The sequence below is a fragment of the Amia ocellicauda genome, chromosome 14 (genome assembly GCF_036373705.1).
Source record: "Amia ocellicauda isolate fAmiCal2 chromosome 14, fAmiCal2.hap1, whole genome shotgun sequence".
In the NCBI taxonomy this organism is placed as follows: domain Eukaryota; kingdom Metazoa; phylum Chordata; class Actinopteri; order Amiiformes; family Amiidae; genus Amia; species Amia ocellicauda.
The window spans coordinates 11,085,878-11,108,311 of record NC_089863.1 but is presented as its reverse complement, the minus strand read 5'-3'; the positions used below and the strand labels follow the sequence as shown (position 1 = coordinate 11,108,311).

Genomic DNA, 22,434 nt, shown 5'->3' with positions numbered 1-22,434 from the left:
CCCACCAAAACAGTACATATATACATTATATTTATATATATATATATATATATATATATATATATATATATATATATATATATATATATATATAATTTATGTATAATAAGTTTCTCACTAGGACACAGATTGTGGACATGTGTCTTATATAAGGACAATGGAGATAAATAATAATAATGTTGTCCTGAAATTCTTCTTCTACCTCACTAATGAAACAACCAAACTTTGAGCTTTCGGCTTTAACACTGTTGCATCAGTTCCCCTAATTAGTAAGTAATTAGAACTGTGAATTTCTGAGAAGTGAGTAAGAAAAACAAACTTCAGAGTTTCCACCAACTTTAATGAAGCTGAAATACAGTGTAAGGGCACAGAACAATTCCATGTGTATGCAACCTTGCAACAAAATGTTCCATTCATTTGTGGACAGACACAGCCTGTGAGAAAGTGTCCGCCCCCATTCTCCCATACACTGACCTGCCAACAATTACACCCAGTCCAAAATCTGTCAGTGAACTAATATTACTCATCTGTCTGAAAATGAATAATCCTCCTTCATGCTGATAGTAATAATCATCAAAGATCATGTAAATAAAACTTAAGTGTTGCCCTTGTAAGAAGTCCTTAGACACTCCGATTCAGATTATGATAAAACAATTAGGCCACTACTATGGTCATCACAAGGCTGAAACGATGATCACCAAACCACAGTGGAGTATAGAGCTCTTGGTTTAGTGCACGCTAAGAACATTTTACAAATTGTACAGAAACATAAAAGCATTCAACTCATATTCTTCCTGACTTCCTTCCTCTCTCCTAACACAAATTATATGGTTACAGACATGATTCATGCTTTTACAAACATTTAGTGCATTTGTTTAGGAAAGGGGTGGGTGGACAGACAATGTTGCGAAATGGGAGGAATAAACAAACGAAAGAAAAAAAATGCAAAGAATCGTGATTGTATAGATCTGCACAATGTGTGTGTGTGTGTGTGTAACCTGTGCAAACTTAGCTGCAGTGTTTTTTGCTTTGAAATGGGACTCCTAAATATTCACTTTGTGCAAAACTGAAGCTCTCACTTATTTTATGTAAAAACTTCCCCCACAATCAAGGAGACCACAGAAGCTACAGAACCACAGCTCTTGCCATTGACGACTGATTCCTACGTTATGATAAATGGCTGAACCGGAGGGAATGACTGGCAGCTGTGACTGCAAATCAGCACAAAATAACTGAAGCAAATTGAAGCCTCTTTGCATTAGATAGACATCTAGGTGGTAGGAAATAGTACATGCTTCCTGTTTAGCAGGCATGAAGCAGCAAAAGTGTGATGACCGTGAAGTCCTTCATCTGTACAAAGTGCACATTCCTGTGCCTTTTCCCACTAGGGAAATCCATGATCTATCTTTCTGTACGCCATCAGCCTTGGTTTTGGAGCACTGTCTTGGTTGACTTGAGTACAAAGAGCTGGGTTTCCCCCAGTTTGTAAGCATTGAGGTTAGGAACAGCATTTAAGAGAGGGGCAGCAGATACTCTGTTCTATGTTTCTGCTGCCATCCGTTCAGAGTTCAATTTTAATCTTCATCTGAAACCATCCTTATCTTTTGTACATGTACATTTGCTGCGTAAATCAGCATTGTATTCATTCATGGTGTGTTGTGGTACAATTGTCCCCTATGTATTGTATATACCCACTGTATAACTGTTAGAAAATATATACAATTTTCCAGTAAGTTACTAGTTAAAACTTGTTTGCATTATGTTTTCCCTGATCAGAATTATCTGTGCGACAGGAGGAAACAATTTCTGCTGCCGTGGCCGTTCTTTGGGTAGGGAGCCGAAACTATCTATAACATGTTTTTCTCAGCACAGTGTGTACTGTGTCCTTGATATCAATGCCTCCCTTTCTGGACCAATTACAAAGAACACTTTATGAAATATTGTTTCCCGTGCTGCGTACTGTGTCCTTGATATTAACACATCCATACCTGAACTAATTACAAAGAATACCTTATAAAATATTGTTTCCCGTGTCTTGGAACTGCCCCGGGACATATGCCAAGAAAATATCATGCAGGTTCGGGACTGTCCCGAAACTCCTGTGAAATACCGCTTGTAAATGTATAAAAGGCTGTGTGAAACTTTCAATAAACTGAAGAAAAACAAACGGGCTTCGGTGTCTGTGACTTTTTCTTCCCAAGCACTCATCTCCTGTTGAAAAGTCTCCACTGTTGCTGGAAGCGCTGACTGGGGTGCCTGATTCACTGGGACCCGAAGGGTAGCTTCAACTGAAGCATCATACCTTAAAATGGTGTGTAATTTCATTAGTATAAAGCCTTTATTTCAGCAAAACTCCTACATTAGTTTTCTTATGTATGCACGTGTATATATGTATGTATACACTTTTACCTTGAAAGTGTTTGTCTAAACTAAACAAAAATGTCCTATTATGTGTATTATTATTACTACTACTAGTAGTAGTACAAGTAATTTGTCTTTATTATTATTATATATTTCTAGATTCAATTCAAAATCGCTACTGACAAATTTGGAAAATGAAACAGTCATTGCAAGGAATGAAAACACCAGAAGTGAGAAAAAAAGACAACTTATAGAGCCCTTGGTGTCATGAGGCATAAGGTGAACTCGTATAGATCTGAAGAGACATAAAAATAAGATGCCACGCTCTCTGTGGGAAAACCTACAAATGTTTCCCCTACACACAGTAGTGCCCCTGCCTCTTACTCATGCAAAAGCAGAGCCCGTTCCACAACTGAGACAAATGACATTAATAGAATAAAACATCTGGCATCTTCAGATTCAGCCACCTTGCCCCCCCCTTCCCACTCGGCTCTTGTCCTCACTCTCCCCAGGCGATGCGGTACACGTTCCCTAGGCTGTCTCCGCAGGCCATCTCAGTGGGGCAGCTGGGGCTCAGGGCCAGACTCACCACAGGAGCCTGGCACAGAAACATGCCAACCTGTGGACATGGAGCAAAAATTACAAGATGAGCAGAGAAACAATCAATCAATAAGGATAACACTTTACTTTAAGTGTTGCTAATTACTGTGTATTTACACTGTAATTACTTGGAAACTAGCAGTGTAATTATGCCTATTTACCATGTAATTGTGCATGGTTACAATGTTTTTACTGTTCTAGGGTAACACTTTACATTTTGTGTCCCTAATTACTGTGTATGTACTTGGTAACTACCAGTGTAATTATGCCTATTTACATTGTAACAAGTAATTACAGTAAATACACAATAATTAGGGACATTAAATGTAAAGTGTTACCATTGTAAAGAAAAGCACTAATATAGTAAGAAAGATCAACTCTTTTAAAACTCTACCCTCTCTCTCACCCCACATCTTTGAACAAAGTGTACTGTACTGTAGATATACACCTGGAGTCCACACACTATACTGTATATATACACCTGGAGTCCACACACTGTACTGTATACAGTGAGGGAAAAAAGTATTTGATCCCCTGCTGATTTTGTACATTTGCCCACTGACAAAGAAATGATCAGTCTATAATTTTAATGGTAGGTGTATTTTAACAGTGAGAGACAGAATAACAGCAAAAAAATCCAGAAAAACACATTTCAAAAAAGTTATAAATTGATTTGCATTTTAATGAGGGAAATAAGTATTTGACCCCCTATCAATCAGCAAGATTTCTGGCTCCCAGGTGTCTTTTATACAGGTAAAAAGCTGAGATTGCTCCTTATCTCAGCTCGTTACCTGTATAAAAGACACCTGTCCACAGAAGCAATCAATCAATCAGATTCCAAACTCTCCACCATGGCCAAGACCAAAGAGCTGTCCAAGGATGTCAGGGACAAGATTGTAGACCTACACAAGGCTGGAATGGGCTACAAGACCATCGCCAAGCAGCTTGGTGAGAAGGTGACAACAGTTGGTGTGATTATTCACAAATGGAAGAAACACAAAATAACTGTCAGTCTCCCTTGGTCTGGGGCTCCATGCAAGATCTCACCTCATGGAGTTTCAATGATCATGAGAATGGTGAGGAATCAGCCCAGAACTACACGGGAGGATCTTGTTAATGATCTCAAGGCAGCTGGGACCATAGTCACCAAGAAAACAATTGGTAACACACTACGCCGTGAAGGACTGAAATCCTGCAGCGCTCGCAAGGTCCCCCTGCTCAAGAAAGCACATGTACAGGCCCGTCTGAAGTTTGCCAACATCTGAATGATTCAGAGGAGAACTGGGTGAAAGTGTTGTGGTTATATGAGACCAAAATCAAGCTCTTTAGCATCAACTCAACTCGCCGTGTTTGGAGGAGGAGGAATGACCCCAAGAACACCATCCCCACCGTCAAACATGGAGGTAGAAACATTTCTTCTAAGGGGACAGGACAACTGCACTGCATCAAAGGGACGATGGACGGGGCCATGTACCATCAGATCTTGGGTGAGAACCTCCTTCCCTCAGCCAGGGCATTGAAAATGGGTCGTGGATGGGTATTCCAGCATGACAATGACCCAAAACACACAGCCAATGTAACAAAGGAGTGGCTCAAGAAGAATCACATTAAGGTCCTGGAGTGGCCTAGCCAGCCTCCAGACCTTAATCCCATAGAAAATCTGTGGAGGGAGCTGAAGGTTCGAGTTGCCAAACGTCAGCCTCGAAACCTTAATGACTTGGAGAGGATCTGCAAAGAGGAGTGGGACAAAATCCCTCCTGAGATGTGTGCAAACCTGGTGGCCAACTACAAGAAACGTCTGACCTCTGATTGCCAACAAGGGTTTTGCCACCGAGTACTAAGTCGAAGGGGTCAAATACTTATTTCCCTCATTAACATACAAATCAATTTATAACTTTTTTTAAATGCGTTTTTCTGGATTTTTTTGTTGTTATTCTGTCTCTCACTGTTAAAATACACCTACCATTAAAATTATACACTGATCATTTCTTTGTCAGTGGGCAAACATACAAAATCATGCTCCTTTTGTGCTCACTGTGCTGTGGTCTGTGGAGGCATCCACTCCAGTCTCCATGTGGTCACCGTGTTGTCCAAACAAGCCACTCTGACATGAACGCCACAGAGCTGACCAAACGGTCACTGATCTGCAGTTAGGGACACAATCAGGGTCACAGTTTTCCCATCGTCAGTTTCTCTGGATAAGCCCATAGAGATATACTTATAAAATGTATTGACGTGAGCAGCTCTTCGTCGAGCAAGGGACTGACAGTGGGTGAAGAGGATTACAATGACCACTAATTAGGTAGAAATATATTACACTTCCTGGCACATGTTTAGCGAGACCTGGTGACCTGTTTAGGGTATGCTTTTTGTGGGTCATTGTTCGAGTGTGTTCCTGAGTATGACTGTGCATGTGTGCGTGCCTGCGTGTGAGTGTCCATGTGCACGTGCGTGTCCTAGGCGTTTCTCGGTTACCTGCATGCTGCAGATGACAGAGTTCTGGTGCCATATGCACAGCTGGCCCTGCCCGTGCCCAGACACCAGCAGCTGCCCGCAGGGGGAGAAGCACAGAGCCGTGGTGCCCCCCTTCTTGGAGACTGAATTTTCTGCACAGAACAGCACAGATGATTACAGCCTGGCAAAATAACTACATTTACTATGGAAAATACTAAACTGTTAATATGAAGTGGGACATTTGTGGTAGGTTCATAACTTGTGTTTTCAGTGTATTTATTGTGTAAATATACGTAATTACAGTGTGGGGCAATGTGTTGCATATGATATGGTGTATCTATATATGTATTAATTTAACAAAAAAGTACTTACGTTACGTTACGTTAATTGTATGTATGTGTTGTAGTTACCGAGTAAGTAGTTACCCAGTTCTTACACCACAAAATTATTATACAGTGATACCATACAGAGAACTTAAAAGCAAGCAGAAGCCTGATCCGAAATAGTGGAGGACAGAACTGCATGATTGATCAATGGATTGATTGACTGATTGATATTCTTGGTTGGCATCTAAAAGTGACGAGGCCTATGCGCTTTGCTGGATTGTTACCAGTGAGGTCAGAGATCAGAGGTGGCGTTATTATTTACCCATCGTTGTGGAGATGCTCCAAGCTCGCATGATGCGATCTTCTGCCACCGTGAGGAACACCGGTACTTCTTCCTCGGGAGCTGAGCCGCGTATCACTCCGCTGTGGTCCGACAGTGAGCCACAGTTCTCCACCTACACAGAGGGAGGATCAGTGGATTACACTGGTTTCGGCTGTGATGCATTTACATGTTTCATACTAGTATTCTATGTGTAATTACATTTTTTTTTACATTGTTATTAACACTTGTTGCAGTGTCATGGCTATAAAAGCATTTTTCCTCTTGTTAATGAGACAGTCCTGCGTTAGGGTCCTAGCCACCCCAAGGACAGTAGATCACACTCACCTGCAGGGGGAGCCACAGCTGCACCGTCCCATCATCAGATACTGTGGCAACAGCAAGGTCTTCAGGCTTGGTGTCCTGGCTCTGGATCTCACCATTTAGCACCTGAAAAAAGTTAATTAATTAATTAAATTTAATTAGTATATGGTCATCTTGGGGAGCCACAGAAGTGCTGGGGAGGTGTGGGGCTGGGGCCACTGACATGGGCTCAGAAGCAGCTGCTGCTTTAGGGTAAGTGAAGTCGATTGATTGCATGCCGTCAGCTTGAGATCAAGATGAATGAAGGGCGGAAAGAGAGGAACAAGGGCGAGTATCCATCATGCAGCACTCTGCTCATCTCTATCACTCCGTACCTCCCTTTCATGTCCTCCTTCAAACCAACCCCCAAACGTTTCTCTCTTCCCTTCTCTGGCTTTCCCCGTACGTTTCCCTACAACCCTAACCCATCCCCCAATCTCTTTCTCCATTGAAAATCTCTCTCTACATTCCTCCCTCTCGCTCTCTCCATTTCACTCCAGCCGCAATCTCTTCCCTCTTTCATTCACACTCTGACCATGTGTTTCTCCAACCTGACCTCAAGACCACGTCCCGCACCCTCTTTGGCGAATGTTTACCAGAGTGCCAGTAGGCAGTGCAGTGGTGTATCCTGGCTGAGTGAGCTGGGATCCGGGTGACTTCCACTCTCGATTCCCACTGCCACACTGCAAGCTCCCCGCTGCCCGAGCCCACCAGCACATATTCACCCTGACGTCAACAAACAGACAAAGACAACCGTCAACCACTCCAAACAATGGCAAGGTCAACAACTTGATCTGGCCTTGGTTGCAGAGGGAATTCTTGGACAGAATATCATATCAGGACAACTACTACTAATAGGGGAATCAACTCAAGCACAATGACTTAGGCCTGTCTCAGGGACTCACCAGACTGCACACTGAGTTCAGGGGGGAGTCCTGCCCCATAAACTCCCTGAAGCACTGGCCAGATGCAGGGTCCCACACTCGCACCAGGCAGTCATTGGAGCAGCTCACCTGTCCCAGGAGAAAAGGGAAAAACAGTAAGAGAGAGGGAGACAGAGGGCTGTATTAATACATTTTATACCAGCAAGACACCTTAGAAATGTGAGTGTAATTATACACATCATATGACCTGATGTAAGTCCTGAGACAAAGTTCTGTTATTTTAAAGATATGTATCGAACGTAGAGAGCTGTAAATGTATCTCTCTTTATCCCGTGGCCTATGCATCCCTCCATCCAGCTCCTCACCAGGGTGCTCTCAGTCCAGGTGCAGCCGGTGATCCAGTCAGTGTGGCAGTGCAGGAAGGAGCGCGACAGACGTGGGGGAGACGCACTTACATCCCACACTAGCAGAGACTGCAAATGAGAGAACCAAACAAACAATCCCCTGAGGAACGTCTGCAACTCTGTCATGAACATGCCATTGCCGTTACAAACAAAATACAAGAGAGACTATAAGGCCTAGACAAGAGCCAAACATTGCCCTGTCCGTGAATCCCGAAGCACATAGCCTGACGTCTGTTTTATGTATAAATACTAGAACATTTCAGAATTCCCTCTCAGTCGAGATCTGACCAATTCACCATCATACATTTTTTTTCAATAATTCAATTATTTTCTATGGTTTTGCCTCATGTATGCTTCAATTTACAAAGTTTAACCACTTGGTCATCAATCAGGTCAAAATCCAAACCGAAACGTTGCCTTTAACCCTTAAATCGTGAAGTAAAAACTTTTTTTTTATTTTAAAGTAGCAGAAAGGGGCTTCTGCCAATAAGTTAAACTATGATACAGGATTGTAATGTTCAACCACTTGCTCATCAATCAGGGCAAAATCCAAACCCAAAATTTGCCTTGTAATGTGCAGCTTCTGGGCAGGGCAACATTATGATTCGGGTCCAGCTTAAGACTAGATAATTAATGGCCTCCCCTTACTCCTCACTCCTTTACCTGGTCTTTGCCACCTGAGAGAAGCTCCTGTCCATTGGGGCTGAAGCAGAGACAGGTGACCCCTCCAGTGTGGCCTCTCAGGATAGAAGTCGGAACAAGATCACCGGAGTGACCGGCCTGATCTCGCAATGACTGGACTGACCACAGACTGACGATGAAATCCTCTGAGACAGAGAGAGTAGAGAGAAGGACAAGTGTGTCTGCTTTATTACACAAAGGAGAAAGAGAGAGTATCCGGCAAACAGTGGTGAACAGTCCAGGCAAGCAGCGTCTAATTCACTAGCACAGAACAAGATGACTCCTGTTGACACATGAACAAATCCCATCCAAAAACTGACTGAGCTGGAGCTTACCCGACGCTGATGCCAGGAGAACTGGGGAGCAAGCCAGGGCAAGAATGGGCCCCCGATGGCCCACCAAACGGCACAGACTTCTCATGTGCCCCTCCGTCTCTCTGAACCACAAGCGTATAATGTGATCATTTCCGCCAGACAGCAGCAACTAGGCCTGGCTCTCCGTCTGCAGCCAGAGCAGGCACCGAACAGATACCCCGGGGCCCTCGCTTACCGACCGTCACTCTCCTGAAAGGCAGGAAGGCAGAGAGGTGGATGAATAAATACTCCCGATTATTATACCTCTTATAAAACATTTGTTGATCCGCTACTGGATGAAGGTTTCCCCCAAAATGTCTCCCCAGTTGCTTTGATCTAGAGACTCTTTTCAAGATAACACCAGCAAAGCTTCCGATCTCATCTTCCCAACTTCTCAGTGGTCTTCTAACATAGCCAAAAATCATAATTGGTCCAGAAGTCAAACCGGGAAGTATTGCATGTTGTGAATCCCAGAACGGCCTAGACATACACGCACTGACAGACCTACCCGAATCCCGATGGTACAGGTGGATCCCGTCGCTTTGGTAACCCACAGCAACGTAGTCGCCAGCGACCGCCACGCACAGGGCGGGAGATTCCACCATTGCCGAGCGGCCGGACCCCTGCCCCTGGGATGCTGCAGACCGTTCCTATGATACAACAGGCGAGGTGGTTAAATACTCGCCCACTCCCACTGTACTGGATAGCACCGCCCATTGGAGATGCTTGGAGTCTGATAGGTGGGAACTGCATCAGCCTTTCACTCACCATGCTGTCCCCCAGCTGGCCGATAGAGAGACCCAAACTCCCAGACCACAGATGCACCTGTGACATGGAACAGGGGGAGATGATAATACAGTACAGACACCTCAAATGAGCAATTGAGAGACAATCGTGTCCGAATCTCACCATGTTGTCCGAGCCACCGCTCAGCAGGAGCCTGCCTCCCTCCATGAACTGCAGCACCTCTGTTGCCCCCTGGTGGGCCCTGTAGTGCCCTACACATTTCCAGGTTGGTGCTGACCACAGCCTCACATCCCCAGAGAGACAGCCTGAGGTCAGGAGCCCCCCAGACGGAGAGAAGGACAGGCTGCGGACAGACACCTCATGACCTGATAGAGTCTGGGGGAGGGAGAGAGAGTCTCATTGAAAGACAAGGTTTCCTGTGATTTACAACACAGTGAAGTCATAAATAATGCACACAAATCAGAGAAAATGCCAAGTAATGAAACCAAGCAGTGATTAGAGTGTTTGTTATTTTGAATTTATTACATTTCATATTAAAAAAAAAAAAATCAAGGAACAGGAATTGACCTCCCTGCAGCTTATGAAGAGCTTTATCCACTCACCGCCACACTCTGCCTGGTCACCAGTTCCAGAGCCTCACCGCCTTGTCCCAGCCACCTGCCACCACCAAATGACCCTCAGGGGGAAAGGTCACACAGTTCAAAGGGCAGGGGTTGTTCAGGGTGGCGGCCCGGCTGCCCTTTGGCACTGCCCACACCTGGCGACAACAAGAAATGAATGATGGGAATTAAATAAAAAGACATAACTATGAGTGCTAGCTTGGATACAAACACTATGTAAAAAAGAATGGTGAAAAACTGAAGAGTCTCTTGAACCTTCAGCTTAGAGTCCAGGGACACTGTGGCCAAGTTCTTCCTGTTGCTGGTGACATCACATCCCGTGATGCTGTTCTTGTGGGCATCAACTTCCACGGTCCTGGAAGGAGAAGACAGATCTAGTTTACTCGGCCCAGTTCCTCATCCTAATTTTTATTTTATTGTCTATATCAGTGGTTCTCAAACCTGTCCTGGAGTATCACCTACCCTGCTGGTTTTTGTTCCAACCAAGCTCTCAATTAATTAATTGAACACTCAATAGAAGTAATTTGATTTCATTTGACTCATTAAAATGTGTAACTGATCAAATGTTGGTTCCTTAATAATTTCCTTATACAATGTTATACTTCACATAAAACCTCTACTGTTAAAATCATTAAAAGGTTCTGATTTAGGAAATTCATAGTTCAATTAAGGGTTCAATTAAGTAATTCATAGCTCGGTTGGAACAAAAACCAGCAGGGTAGGAGGTACTGTAGGTTTGAGAACCACTGGTCTATATAAGTTTGCCTCGTTCATTTATGTATCAATTCACAACCTCAATCACTTGCCTAGGTCAATGTACCTTAACCAATTTATAGCCAATTGCTTTTCCTCTTGCTATATAAAAGTAGTAGAACATGGCTTCTGACAAATAATTCAATTTGCAAGAAGGGAAATGTTTCAATCTGGCTGAGGCCCAAGGATGCATAACCTTAGCTGAAATTGGTGAGACCTCAATGATTAGAAAAGACATTGACATCAAATAAGAGGTGAGAAATAGCTAAATGTGGAACCTGCAGCCACTGTCGATGTGCCACACTTCTATCTGCCCATCGAAGGAGGTGGAGCCCAGAAGCCCGTCTCGCAGGAACACGCACCCTGAGATGCCTTCGCAGGTGCTCATCAGTGACCTCACTTCCTGTGACAGTGACCAATCACAAGACAAGTTACCCGAAACACCTCTTCTTAACAAAAAACGAAAGCTGCAATTTCTAAAAAACTCTATTCTCACATGGAACTTTAATTGTCTAAGTAGTTTAGGAGGTAGTAACTTCCTAAAGGTGATGGGGTAAACAATACGTAAAATATTTCAGGCTGTAGTGAAGGATTCAACTATTATAATGCTAACACAAAGCATTACACCTGGATATTAAATACACCTTCTTTCTCTCTGGTTCTGTTGTAGCATAGCACAACCATACAAGTCTAGCCATACCTGCCCAGTCTCTGTGTTGATGATGTGAAGAGATCCTTGCCCAGTTCCCACAACTGCCTGTCTGCCCTTCGGCTGCACAATCACGCAGGTTGGCACCCAGTGAAAAGCGGTGACTGTATCACTGTGGGGGGTGAAGGGGAGCGATTTGGATGATTTTGAAGAGATCTGAGGGATTTTAACCCATACACTTTTTCCCAAGCACTCCAGGCATAGAAATACTTTTACAATTGTGTAGCATAAGGTACACTTATAAATTTCAATTAAATAAGTGAATTTATAGTATCACCTTATCACGAATCCTGGAATCTTGTAAAACTCAATTTCTGTAATAATTGGACACAGACACCAATTCCAAAGATATAAATTGTCAAATTTATTCAAAAACAAAGACTAAATGTAGCACTACACTAATTATACAAAAGGGAAAAACAAATTAAAATTCAACTCTAGATCAACAAATCAAAGACAAATCACATCCGTGACCAAATCAAAGACCATGGGATCGCATATGATAACACACAAATCGTTAAACAAAAAAGGTTATAAACACATTGACTACAATACCGGTTAGTAAGACGAAGGTGAGTCTCTCATTAGTATTGTTAGTCAGACATTAAATAACTACGCAGGTTACTATTTATGTCAGGTAACTTCTCGTTATATATATCAGTCTCATTTACGTTTAGGTGCCGAGAAAGCAACACACATTTATATTTAAGAAAACTAAATTATATTACACATTCTAGAGTTATGAATCACAGATTAACATTTCTAATTGATTTCTCAAATGTCATGAATCACAAACTCCAAACTGTTAAACTTATCTGAACTTCGTCGCAGAGAGGCCTCTCTGTCTTCGGGCTCAGATAACAGCACACGGCACGAGGTTCGTGTGGTTTGGAACAAAGGCAGTCCGGTTCGGCTTTGTCCAAGAACTTCCACTCAGTCGATGCACCTGGAAGTTGGGGTTTCGCGAATGTAGAGTCTTTTCCAAACAGATTTTCCACTGGTTTGAAGGCTCCAAGGTTGTGCACAAAATCTTCTTTGTAAGCAGGGGTTCCACTGTAGTTACTTGAAGACGAAGTCTTTGAGGAAAGCAGGGCCCTGTTCGTTCCAAGGGTCAAGTTTCTTAAGACTCAAATAGCTATTTAAATGACTGACACTTTCGTATACAGTCGACTTAGTCAATTGTCCAGCTGTAAAACTTCACTGATCAGGTGGGCACAGGCGGGCAGCGCAGTCTGTAAAGTTCTTTATTTAATAAAGTCCTTTAAAAGAATTCTTCTTACGGCTCAATCTCCTTCTCCCAGTTTAACTCTTCTGTTGCCAGCAAAGACTTGGTTGGTTTCTGGTTACAGTTCGGGCAACAGAGCTACAGGTTGAGCTGTGGCAGAGAGTTTCCGGTTCACGTGAGAGAGAGAGAGAGAGAGAGAGAGAGAGAGGTGGGGGGCTACCCTTTATACGCCTGTCAGATCAATAGGTGATTGGTTATTGAGTTTGTGATATTGGATTTCGGTTTCAGCCCCCAGTGTTCTATTGGGGGGGGGGGGGGGGCTTGATTTATGATTGATGTCAATCCATGCCATCTTTTGGAAATGCCGGTTGGCCCGGGTTCATAGCTCTGTGTCGGGATTTCGGTTCTCGTCCAGTTCAAAGAGTTTTTTATTACCTACAGGCCCCCTCCTCCAGACATCTCACAGCAGGATTCCAAAGTATTTGGCCTATTCTCGGTGCCATCCTCCCAGCCTGTCACTTTGATGTAAACCAGTTCCCAGCTGATGAGTTAAGGAAATCTGATAACTTTGGGGGGGAAAAGTCTTCTTTAGATCAGTGCTTCAGCTTAGAGCTAAAATGCTCTTATCAAAATACACCCAACATAATGCTACAATTGCATACCAGTTTGGATACTTGGTTCAAACTCAAGCCTGGTTAAGACAGACACACCGGGACACAAAGGGAAACACAAGGACACCCATCTCACATTGACCCTTACGTGGCCTTCTTTTGGATTTTGTGTGGCTTTTTCAGCCATCTCAGCAAGCGCACGGAGCCCGTCTCCCTTCCCACAATGCCTTGGGCCCAGACATGGGCAGTGTAGCCCTCAGGTTCATTGAGAGCTTGCTGGATAAATAGCGCCGGCCAATGGGACAGGACGAGTGCGTAGCAACGCAGGAAATCGCGGCACACCTCCAGCTTGCCATGGGCCACCCCATCATCCAACTCCATTGGGAAATCTATCGCAACAGCAGGTGTGAGAGTGGGTCATTTGCCTGAACTACCTATATAGCATGTAGTATACATATATACACACTAATCAACCATAACATTATGACCACCTGCCTCATATTGTGTAGGTCCCCCTTTTGCTGCCAAAACAGCCCTGACCCGTGGAGGCATGGACTCCACTAGACCTCTGAGGGTGTGCTATTAGCAGCAGATCCTTGAAGTACTGTAACTTGTGAGGTGGGGCCTCCATGGATCGGACTTGTTTGGGCAGCACATCCCACAAATGCTCAATTGGATTGAGATCCGGGGAACTTGGAGGCCAAGTCAACACCTTGAACTCGTGATTCATCAGACCAGGCCACCTTCTTCCATTGCTCCGTGGTCCAGTTCTGATGCTCACGTGCCCATTGTAGGCACTTTCGGCAGTGGACAGGGGTCAGCATGAGCACCCTGACTGGTCTGCAGCTACGCAGACCCATATGCAACAAACTGCGATGCACTGTGTGTTCTGACACCTTTCTATCAGAACCAGCATTACAGTAGCTCGTCTGTTGGATCGGACCACACGGGCCAGCCTTCGCTCCCCACGTGTATCAATGAGCCTTGGCCGCCCATGACCCTGTCACCGGTTCATTGCTTTTCCTTCCTTGGACCACTTTTGATAGGTACTGACCACTGCAGACCGGGAACACCCCACAAGAGCTGCAGTTTTGGAGATACTCTGACCCAGTCGTCTAGCCATCACAAATTGGCCCTTGTCAAAGTCGCTCAGATCCTTACTTTCCTGATTCTAAAACATCAACTTTGAGGACAAAATGTTCACTTGCTACCTAATATATCCCACCCACTGACAGGTGCCATGATAATGAGATTATCAGTGTTATTCACTTCACCTGTCAGTGGTCATAATATTATGGCTGATCGGTGTATACAGTGGGGAAAAAAAGTATTTGATCCCCTGCTGATTTTGTACGTTTACCCACTGACAAAGAAATGATCAGTCTATAATTTAATGGTAGGTGTATTTTAACAGTGAGAGACAGAATAACAACAAAAAAATCCAGAAAAATGCATTTCAAAAAAGTTTTAAATTGATTTGCATGTTAATGAGTAAAATACTTAGTACTTAGTACTTGGTGGCAAAACCCTTGTTGGCAATCACAGAGGTCAGACATTTCTTGTAGTTGGCCACCAGGGTTGCACACATGTCAGGAGGGATTTTGTCCCACTCCTATTTGCAGATACTCTCCAAGTCATTAAGGTTTCGAGGCTGACGTTTGGCAACTTGAACCCAAGATTTGACGGTACATGGCCCCGTCCATCGTCCCTTTGATGCGGTGCAGTTGTCCTGTCCCCTTAGCAGAAAAACACCCCCAAAGCATAATGTTTCCACCTCCATGTCTCATCTGACCACAACACTTTCACCCAGTTCTCCTCTGAATCATTCAGATGTTCATTGGCAAACTTCAGACGGGCCTGTACATGTGCTTTCTTGAGCAGGGGGACCTTGCGGGCACTGCAGGATTTCAGTCCTTCACGGCATAGTGTGTTACCAATTGTTTTCTTGGTGACTATGGTCCCAGCTGCATGGAGATCATTAACAAGATCCTCCCATGTAGTTCTGGGCTGATTCCTCACCGTTCTCATGATCATTGAAACTCCACGAGGTGAGATTTTGCATTGAGCCCCAGACCGAGGGAGACTGACAGTTATTTTGTGTTTCTTCCATTTGCGAATAATCGCATCAACTGTTGTCACCTTCTCACCAAGCTGCTTGGCGATGGTCTTGCAGAGATTGTGGGTTCGAGTCCCTATGCACTAAATTCCATGCCAAAATTTAAAATAAATACAGAGAGAAAAATATAAATACATGCTGAAATAAATAAATGTTCATTTCTGTATGTATTTCTACATATTAACTATTTATTTATTCCCCGTTTGCCGCTTTGCTATTGACATTTCTCAGTGCGCTTTTACATTTCGAAGCGTCTCCTGTATTTCTGTTTCTTTTTCAATGTGACAAAACCCCCCTGTCAATCACGGCTAGTGGGCGGGATCCAGTGCGCTTATTGGTTAATCCAATACAATGTGTAGTGGGATTCCTGTGGGGGTTAATTTGTTTTTGTAGACGATTACATAATTAAATAACTGAAGCGTATCTATAGGAAAAAAAAACAACAACATTTCTTTCAAACTCTGAACACGGTGATTAACTAACACACAGAAAAACAAGGACAATTAAATACATATGATCACAAGCATATGCAGGACCAACACATTCTCTGGAAACTGAGAATGATCATCAGAAATGACCATTGGTATGTGACTACAGCCACTAAGTACTTAATCCAGGAAGTGAAGCAAAACAGTGACCATATAATCACAGTTTAAATCATATTAAATCAAAACACAGCCAATCAGTCACATGATTCACTGCAATTAAAATGTTACAATACAGTTTAATGTGAAACCATCAAAACCCAACAAAGAAGACTGGTGAATAATAATGTACTGGCACTAGGAAACAAATAAGCTCTTACCTTATCCATATTAACATCTGTTTGTAGTGGCCTTAGATGGATAATGGCAGAGCCAATGTGGATTTCTGGGTCCCTTAAATATTTCACGGAGTACCCCTCATCAGGGCAAGGAATAACATCCAAGATCCTGAAATCTTCATTAGTTCAAATCCAGCACCCTCACTCAGATTAGGATACGATTCCAATAACTGATTTCTGAATCCTTCACAACTTCGGTCACATCCTTGACATAAAAGAGAACTCAAATGTTACATTTTTTGAAATTGCAAGAAGTTCTGAACCTTATTTTAAAATACTCATCTAACACAACAACTTTATTAAATAAGTTCGGGAACATGCCTGTACGTTCAAGTTCCAGTGAAAACAAAATATATAGTAATAGCTGGCTGTGTGTGTTTTAATAATATTAGTTTGTTGCTCCTCTTTCCTTTTCTGTCATCGCTAGTTTCACAGAAGGGTGTTTGGCTTTTAGGTGGGTTAACATACCAGCTGTAGTTTTGTGGTATATTAATGCACTGCACATATTATACACTTAATAGTGTTTTAATTTACTTTGGCAAAGTATTTCCACGCAGAAACTCTCTGAAAGGAACCACTAGTCGTGTTCTTGTAGCGCCGCAGATCTGCGCAGATTTGCAGAATTGCACCGATCAGCCAATGACAGACAAGAAATAACAAATCCCACAAATTTAAATTTAAATCATTATTATTATTATTATTTTATTATTGTATCTGTTGAATATCAGATTCACTTGTCGATAGTGTCCAGTCCAGTACTTTAAAGGAATCCATATATCCATATATATATATATATATATATATATATATATATATATATATATGGATTCCTTTAAAGTACTATATACACTCACCTAAAGGATTATTAGGAACACCTGTTCAATTTCTCATTAATGCAATTATCTAATCAACCAATCACATGGCAGTTGCTTCAATGCATTTAGGGGTGTGGTCCTGGTCAAGACAATCTCCTGAACTCCAAACTGAATGTCTGAATGGGAAAGAAAGGTGATTTAAGCAATTTTGAGCGGGGCATGGTTGTTGGTGCCAGACGGGCCGGTCTGAGTATTTCACAATCTGCTCAGTTACTGGGATTTTCACGCACAACCATTTCTAGGGTTTACAAAGAATGGTGTGAAAAGGGAAAAACATCCAGTATGCGGCAGTCCTGTGGGCGAAAATGCCTTGTTGATGCTAGAGGTCAGAGGAGAATGGGCCGACTGATTCAAGCTGATAGAAGAGCAACTTTGACTGAAATAACCACTCGTTACAACCGAGGTATGCAGCAAAGCATTTGTGAAGCCACAACACGTACAACCTTGAGGCGGATGGGCTACAACAGCAGAAGACCCCACCGGGTACCACTCATCTCCACTACAAATAGGAAAAAGAGGCTACATTTTGCACAAGCTCACCAAAATTGGACAGTTGAAGACTGGAAAAATGTTGCCTGGTCTGATGAGTCTCGATTTCTGTTGAGACATTCAGATGGTAGAGTCAGAATTTGGCGTAAACAGAATGAGAACATGGATCCATCATGCCTTGTTACCATTGTGCAGGCTGGTGGTGGTGGTGTAATGGTGTGGGGGATGTTTTCTTGGCACACTTTAGGCCCCTTAGTGCCAATTGGGCATCGTTTAAATGCCACGGCCTACCTGAGCATTGTTTCTGACCATGTCCATCCCTTTATGACCACCATGTACCCATCCTCCGATGGCTACTTCCAGCAGGATAATGCACCATGTCACAAAGGTCGAATCATTTCAAATTGGTTTCTTGAACATGACAATGAGTTCACTGTACTAAACTGGCCCCCAAAGTCACCAGATCTCAACCCAATAGAGCATCTTTGGGATGTGGTGGAACGGGAGCTTCGTGCCCTGGATGTGCATCCCACAAATCTCCATCAACTGCAAGATGCTATCCTATCAATATGGGCCAACATTTCTAAAGAATGCTTTCAGCACCTTGTTGAATCAATGCCACGTAGAATTAAGGCAGTTCTGAAGGCGAAAGGGGGTCAAACACAGTCTTAGTATGGTGTTCCTAATAATCCTTTAGGTGAGTGTATATATATATATATATATAACTAGTAAAACTGTATAAAAGGGAAAGAGAGCGTTACTGTATCTTCTGTAACTGTTGATTCAGGCTCATCCCTACTAGATGGAGTAAGAATAGGTTCATGCATAGAGAGATTCCAATGGAAATGGCCAAATAAAATTGTGAAAAGTTAAATGCAAACAAGTCTTAAAGTATATTCCTCCTTGGTAAACGTTTTGGCTTTATTATGGTAATATTAACATGAACGTGTGGGAATTGGGGGGGGGCGGGCTGTGACCCAAATGTTTTTGAGGGGGCGCCACGGGTCTAGTAAGTGTCATGCAATCGGACAGCAGAAGTTGTGCGTGTCAGCAACACCCCGGCGCTGGAGCCGCAAAGTGCGCTTCTTTCTGCAGGCGGTCCTCTACATGGGCGAATAGCCTTGAAACTTCTAAAATATTACTGTAACATTAACATTATACCATGCATACATTGTGACTGGACCCACGTGTAACAGACAGCACGATTCAGAACAAATTAAACAACAGGTCCCGCAGAACAATCCAACTCTTAGCTAGTAAATATGGGAAATGTACGATCCGTCCACAGGGCTGCATATGTCCATGTATTTATTTATTTCAACATGTATTTATATCTTTTTTTTTCAACATGTATTTATGTGTTCTTCTATGTATTATTTTATCTGTGTATTTATTTATAATTTTGGCATGGGTTATCCTGCATAGTGTAGTGGGGTTCGATTGGGTTTGAGTGGAAATGTAAAGTTTGAAAGAAAGAAAGAAAGAAAGAGCCAAAACATGTATTGTTGTTTATTCCAATTCCACTTATTTCTAAATGAATTAATTTACTCATGTATTTGCATATCGCTACTCTATTCGATATGTTGTTTACAGTTTGTATGTGCATTGCAACATTGGTTATACTGTATATAAAAATAGAAACGCATATTTATACTTGAAATATGGTAAGGGACAAATAGGGGTAGATCAATTTGACCAAATAGAAAACACCCCACCTAAAATTCAAACCCACAATCCCTGGTTTGGGGGTGCAGTGCTTTATGTATTTGGCAACAGGTTTTGATACATATAACACGTCCGCTTTGATATTCACAACATGAACTCATATTACAGGAATAGTGGCGTGAATGCGGACTTCGTCATTGCAATGCTACTTATTGTCTGGCATATTCTGGCACAGAGCTGCGCAGATCTGCACAATCGCACCGATCACATCGGTGGATCCGCGCAGACCTGCGCAGAGCTGATCTCCGGTGAGATTGTCCGCCCTGCTGTGATCAGACGCGCAGAGCCTCCCACTGACGCAACTGCGCTGTGACGTTTGCTCTGGACTCACCGCACAAGCTGGATAGTAGGAACAGCAGGGAAACCATCATTATACTCAATTAAACTACACGCAGCCGAAGGACGTGCCGGTCTTAGTGTGCAGCTGCCTTGGTAAGACTATCGTCAGTCAGTCGGTACAGCGAGTATTTACGAGTGATATATACTGTCATAATGCGCTACTGAAATCGGTCGCTCACTCCCTGGGTGTTTTGCCCGCAGGTTGCTGTCTAAAGTCTGTTGCATGAAATCATACTAAGTCCACGAAAAGCATGAACCTCCCCTGGGCTGGACTGAAACAGAAACGTTATCCGGCACTAAGTGTCGTTAGAAGGAAACTTTGTATTTGTTGTGCACTTGTGCTACATGGCGATGGCAGAGGTGGTGACTTACGGAAAGTCGGCGGGGGCAAAGTGTGTATGACTCAGAGGTGATAACTGCCAGTCTGCCACGCATCTGGGTACAACTGCTCAATACACAAATAAACCGGGAAGTACTGTAACTGCTCGATGTGGAGTCCTTAAGAGGACGCGTGTATTCTGTTCAGAAAGGAAAAGAGAGAAACTTGTATTTTTTCCATTTTAAATTTTGTTACAAAGAGAATAACATCAGAACTATAGTGATGCAGGCCTTCGAGAATCTACAGCCCCGTTCTTACACCCGGAAGTCAGGATGGCCGAGCGGTCTAAGGCGCTGCGTTCAGGTCGCAGTCTCCCCTGGAGGCGTGGGTTCGAATCCCACTTCTGACAAGAGAATCTTTTAGTATTTATCTCTTTGTTAGTTTATTATTATTATTATCGGTTGTATTAAAATTCCACAAGAATAGTAAACACTGCATAAAATAAACTAATATAACAATGCAGCAGTTTCGATCGAAAATCATCTATTATTATTATTGTTGTTGGTTTTTAAATATTAAATAGTGATTTGCTTCGTTTTTTTCCACTGAATTGTTTCTTCCAGGATACCAGCAGAATGAAGACGCCCCAGGCAGCCCAAGACCCTGATCCGGAGCGCGCCCTGTCCTCATTCCCCGTCTCCAGCCGTCTGGCTCCGAGCGCTCGCGGAATTTCGCTGGAGAACAGGATCCTGGCTGAGGCCTCGTCTGCACTAAGTTACCGGGGGTCAAGCGGGGTCGCCCCAGCCCTCGACGAGTCTGGCCGGCTGTGTGGCCTCTCGGCACTGAAATCGGCCGCCGGGGCCCTCACCTCCACCTGCGCCGCGCTCAGACCCACCCACCTCTCCAGCACCAGCAGCACCCAGCTCAGCTCTGCCTTTCTGGGCACCCAGAATACACTGCTCTCCCAGTGGACCAAGGCTCTCCACCGCCCTGCTGCCACCCTGACCCCCAGCTCCCTCCTCCGTCCCTCGAACCTGACCTCCACAAGGGGATCAGGAGACAAACAGGAAGGCAGCGGAGGAAGAGGAGGAGGGAATGAGATAGAGAAAGGAAGGAAACGGTTCTCCGAAACACCATTGGAATGCTACCAGTCTCTATCTGAGCAGTGGAGTCAGGTATCTCTTTACATTCAAATCATAATCTGACATTTCTGTATATTAAACTGATGCTGGCACTGTTGCTGGAGGGGGTTGCATATTAAAGGGCATATCAGCAATCTGCTGATCACAGCCAGGTCGCCAATTCTAGGCCATCAGGTAAACAGTTTGTGACTGATTGGTCAATATTCATATCCTGCAGGTGTCGGACCGGGGCTCAGGCAGCCTGGCTGATGAGGACCTGCATGAGGAGGTGTCTGACGAGATGCCTGTCCCAGATCTGGAATCGACGGGAGATGAAGAAGAGGAGGAGATGGAGGTGGATGAGGTGGTGTTTGAGAAGACAGATGGGTTTGGAGAGATACTGGAGAGCAGTGAGGAACGGGAAGCAGACCTGAGAGACAAAAAGGTGGGAGAACTGAGACAATTTGGGTTTTAAAGTAACATAGGATGTATTATTGAGATTGTGTACTAATAGTGTGTAGCGTTATGTTGGGTGTATTTGGATAAGAGCATTTGGGCTCTGAGCTGAAGCACTGATCTAAAGAAGACCTCTCCCCCCCCAAAGTTATCAGATTTCCTTAGCTCATCAGCTTGGAACTGGTTTGCATCAAAGTGACAGTTTTGGGGAGGATGGCACTGAGAATAGGCCAAATAGGTTGGAATCCTGCTATGAGATGTCTGGAGAAAGGGCCTGTAAGTGATAAAAACTCTTTGAAGTGGATGAGAGCCGAAATCCCGACATAGAGCTACGAACCCGGGCCAACCGGCATTTCCAAAAGATGGCATGGATTGACATCAGTCATAAATCAAGCCCCCCTCCAATAGGACACTGGGGGCTGAAACCGAAATCCAATCTCAAGAACTCAGGGACCAATCCCCTATTGATCTGACAGACTATAAGGAACAGCGGACAGTCTTTCTCTCTCTCTCTCACCTGAACCAGAAACTCGCTGCCACAGCTCAACCTGTAGCTCTGTTGCCAGAACCGGAACCAGAAACCAACAAAGTCTTTGCCGGCAACAGAAGAGTTAAACTGGGAGAAGGAGATTGAGCCGTACGAAGAATTCTTTTAAAGGACTTTATTAAATAAAGAACTTTACAGACTGCGCTGCCTGCCTGTGCCCACCTGATCAGTGAAGTTTTACAGCAGGACAATTGACTAAGTCGACTGTATACGA

At 43.7% G+C, this 22,434-nt stretch overlaps 2 protein-coding genes, 1 long non-coding RNA gene and 1 other non-coding gene across 4 annotated transcripts in view; 2 read left to right on the top strand and 2 right to left on the bottom strand.

Moving 5' to 3' along the window:
* Positions 1–7,345: 7,345 nt before the first annotated feature.
* On the bottom strand, positions 7,346–8,536 carry LOC136768682 (uncharacterized). The gene is made up of 3 exons (XR_010822010.1): positions 8,375–8,536; positions 7,673–7,780; positions 7,346–7,436 (listed from the first exon to the last, which is right to left on the bottom strand). It is a non-coding gene; the product is annotated as an uncharacterized LOC136768682 (long non-coding RNA).
* Positions 8,537–9,258: 722 nt separating this feature from the next.
* Positions 9,259–11,615, bottom strand: LOC136768681 (POC1 centriolar protein homolog A-like). Its single transcript, XM_066722991.1, has 7 exons — positions 11,566–11,615; positions 11,144–11,268; positions 10,368–10,467; positions 10,095–10,249; positions 9,655–9,867; positions 9,514–9,570; positions 9,259–9,395 (listed from the first exon to the last, which is right to left on the bottom strand). The coding sequence occupies exons 2-4, from the start codon at positions 11,251–11,253 to the stop codon at positions 10,112–10,114; spliced, it is 348 nt and encodes a 115-aa protein (XP_066579088.1). The 5' UTR covers positions 11,254–11,268; positions 11,566–11,615; the 3' UTR covers positions 9,259–9,395; positions 9,514–9,570; positions 9,655–9,867; positions 10,095–10,111.
* An 8,101-nt stretch (positions 11,616–19,716) lies between these two features.
* Positions 19,717–22,434, top strand: part of LOC136768676 (telomerase protein component 1) — a 46,735-nt gene continuing 44,017 nt past the window's right edge. The window contains exons 1-3 of the mRNA XM_066722984.1: positions 19,717–19,870; positions 20,720–21,271; positions 21,456–21,662. Of these exons, the coding sequence (XP_066579081.1) occupies positions 20,732–21,271; positions 21,456–21,662 (747 nt within the window). The 5' untranslated portion in view covers positions 19,717–19,870; positions 20,720–20,731. The remainder of the gene's footprint in view (positions 19,871–20,719; positions 21,272–21,455; positions 21,663–22,434) is intronic.
* trnal-cag (transfer RNA leucine (anticodon CAG)) lies at positions 20,423–20,505 on the top strand. The gene has a single exon. It is a non-coding gene; the product is annotated as a tRNA-Leu (tRNA).

Excerpts from the sequence above, each read along its gene's own strand:
- LOC136768681 (XM_066722991.1), bottom strand. The coding sequence starts at position 11,253 with ATGAGCACCTGCGAAGGCATCTCAGGGTGCGTGTTCCTGCGAGACGGG. Across the intron at positions 10,468-11,143 it reads CACATCGACAGTGGCTGCAG|GACCGTGGAAGTTGATGCCC; the intron begins GTTCCACATTTA and ends TTCTCCTTCCAG. Across the intron at positions 10,250-10,367 it reads CCCTGGACTCTAAGCTGAAG|GTGTGGGCAGTGCCAAAGGG; the intron begins GTTCAAGAGACT and ends TGTTGTCGCCAG.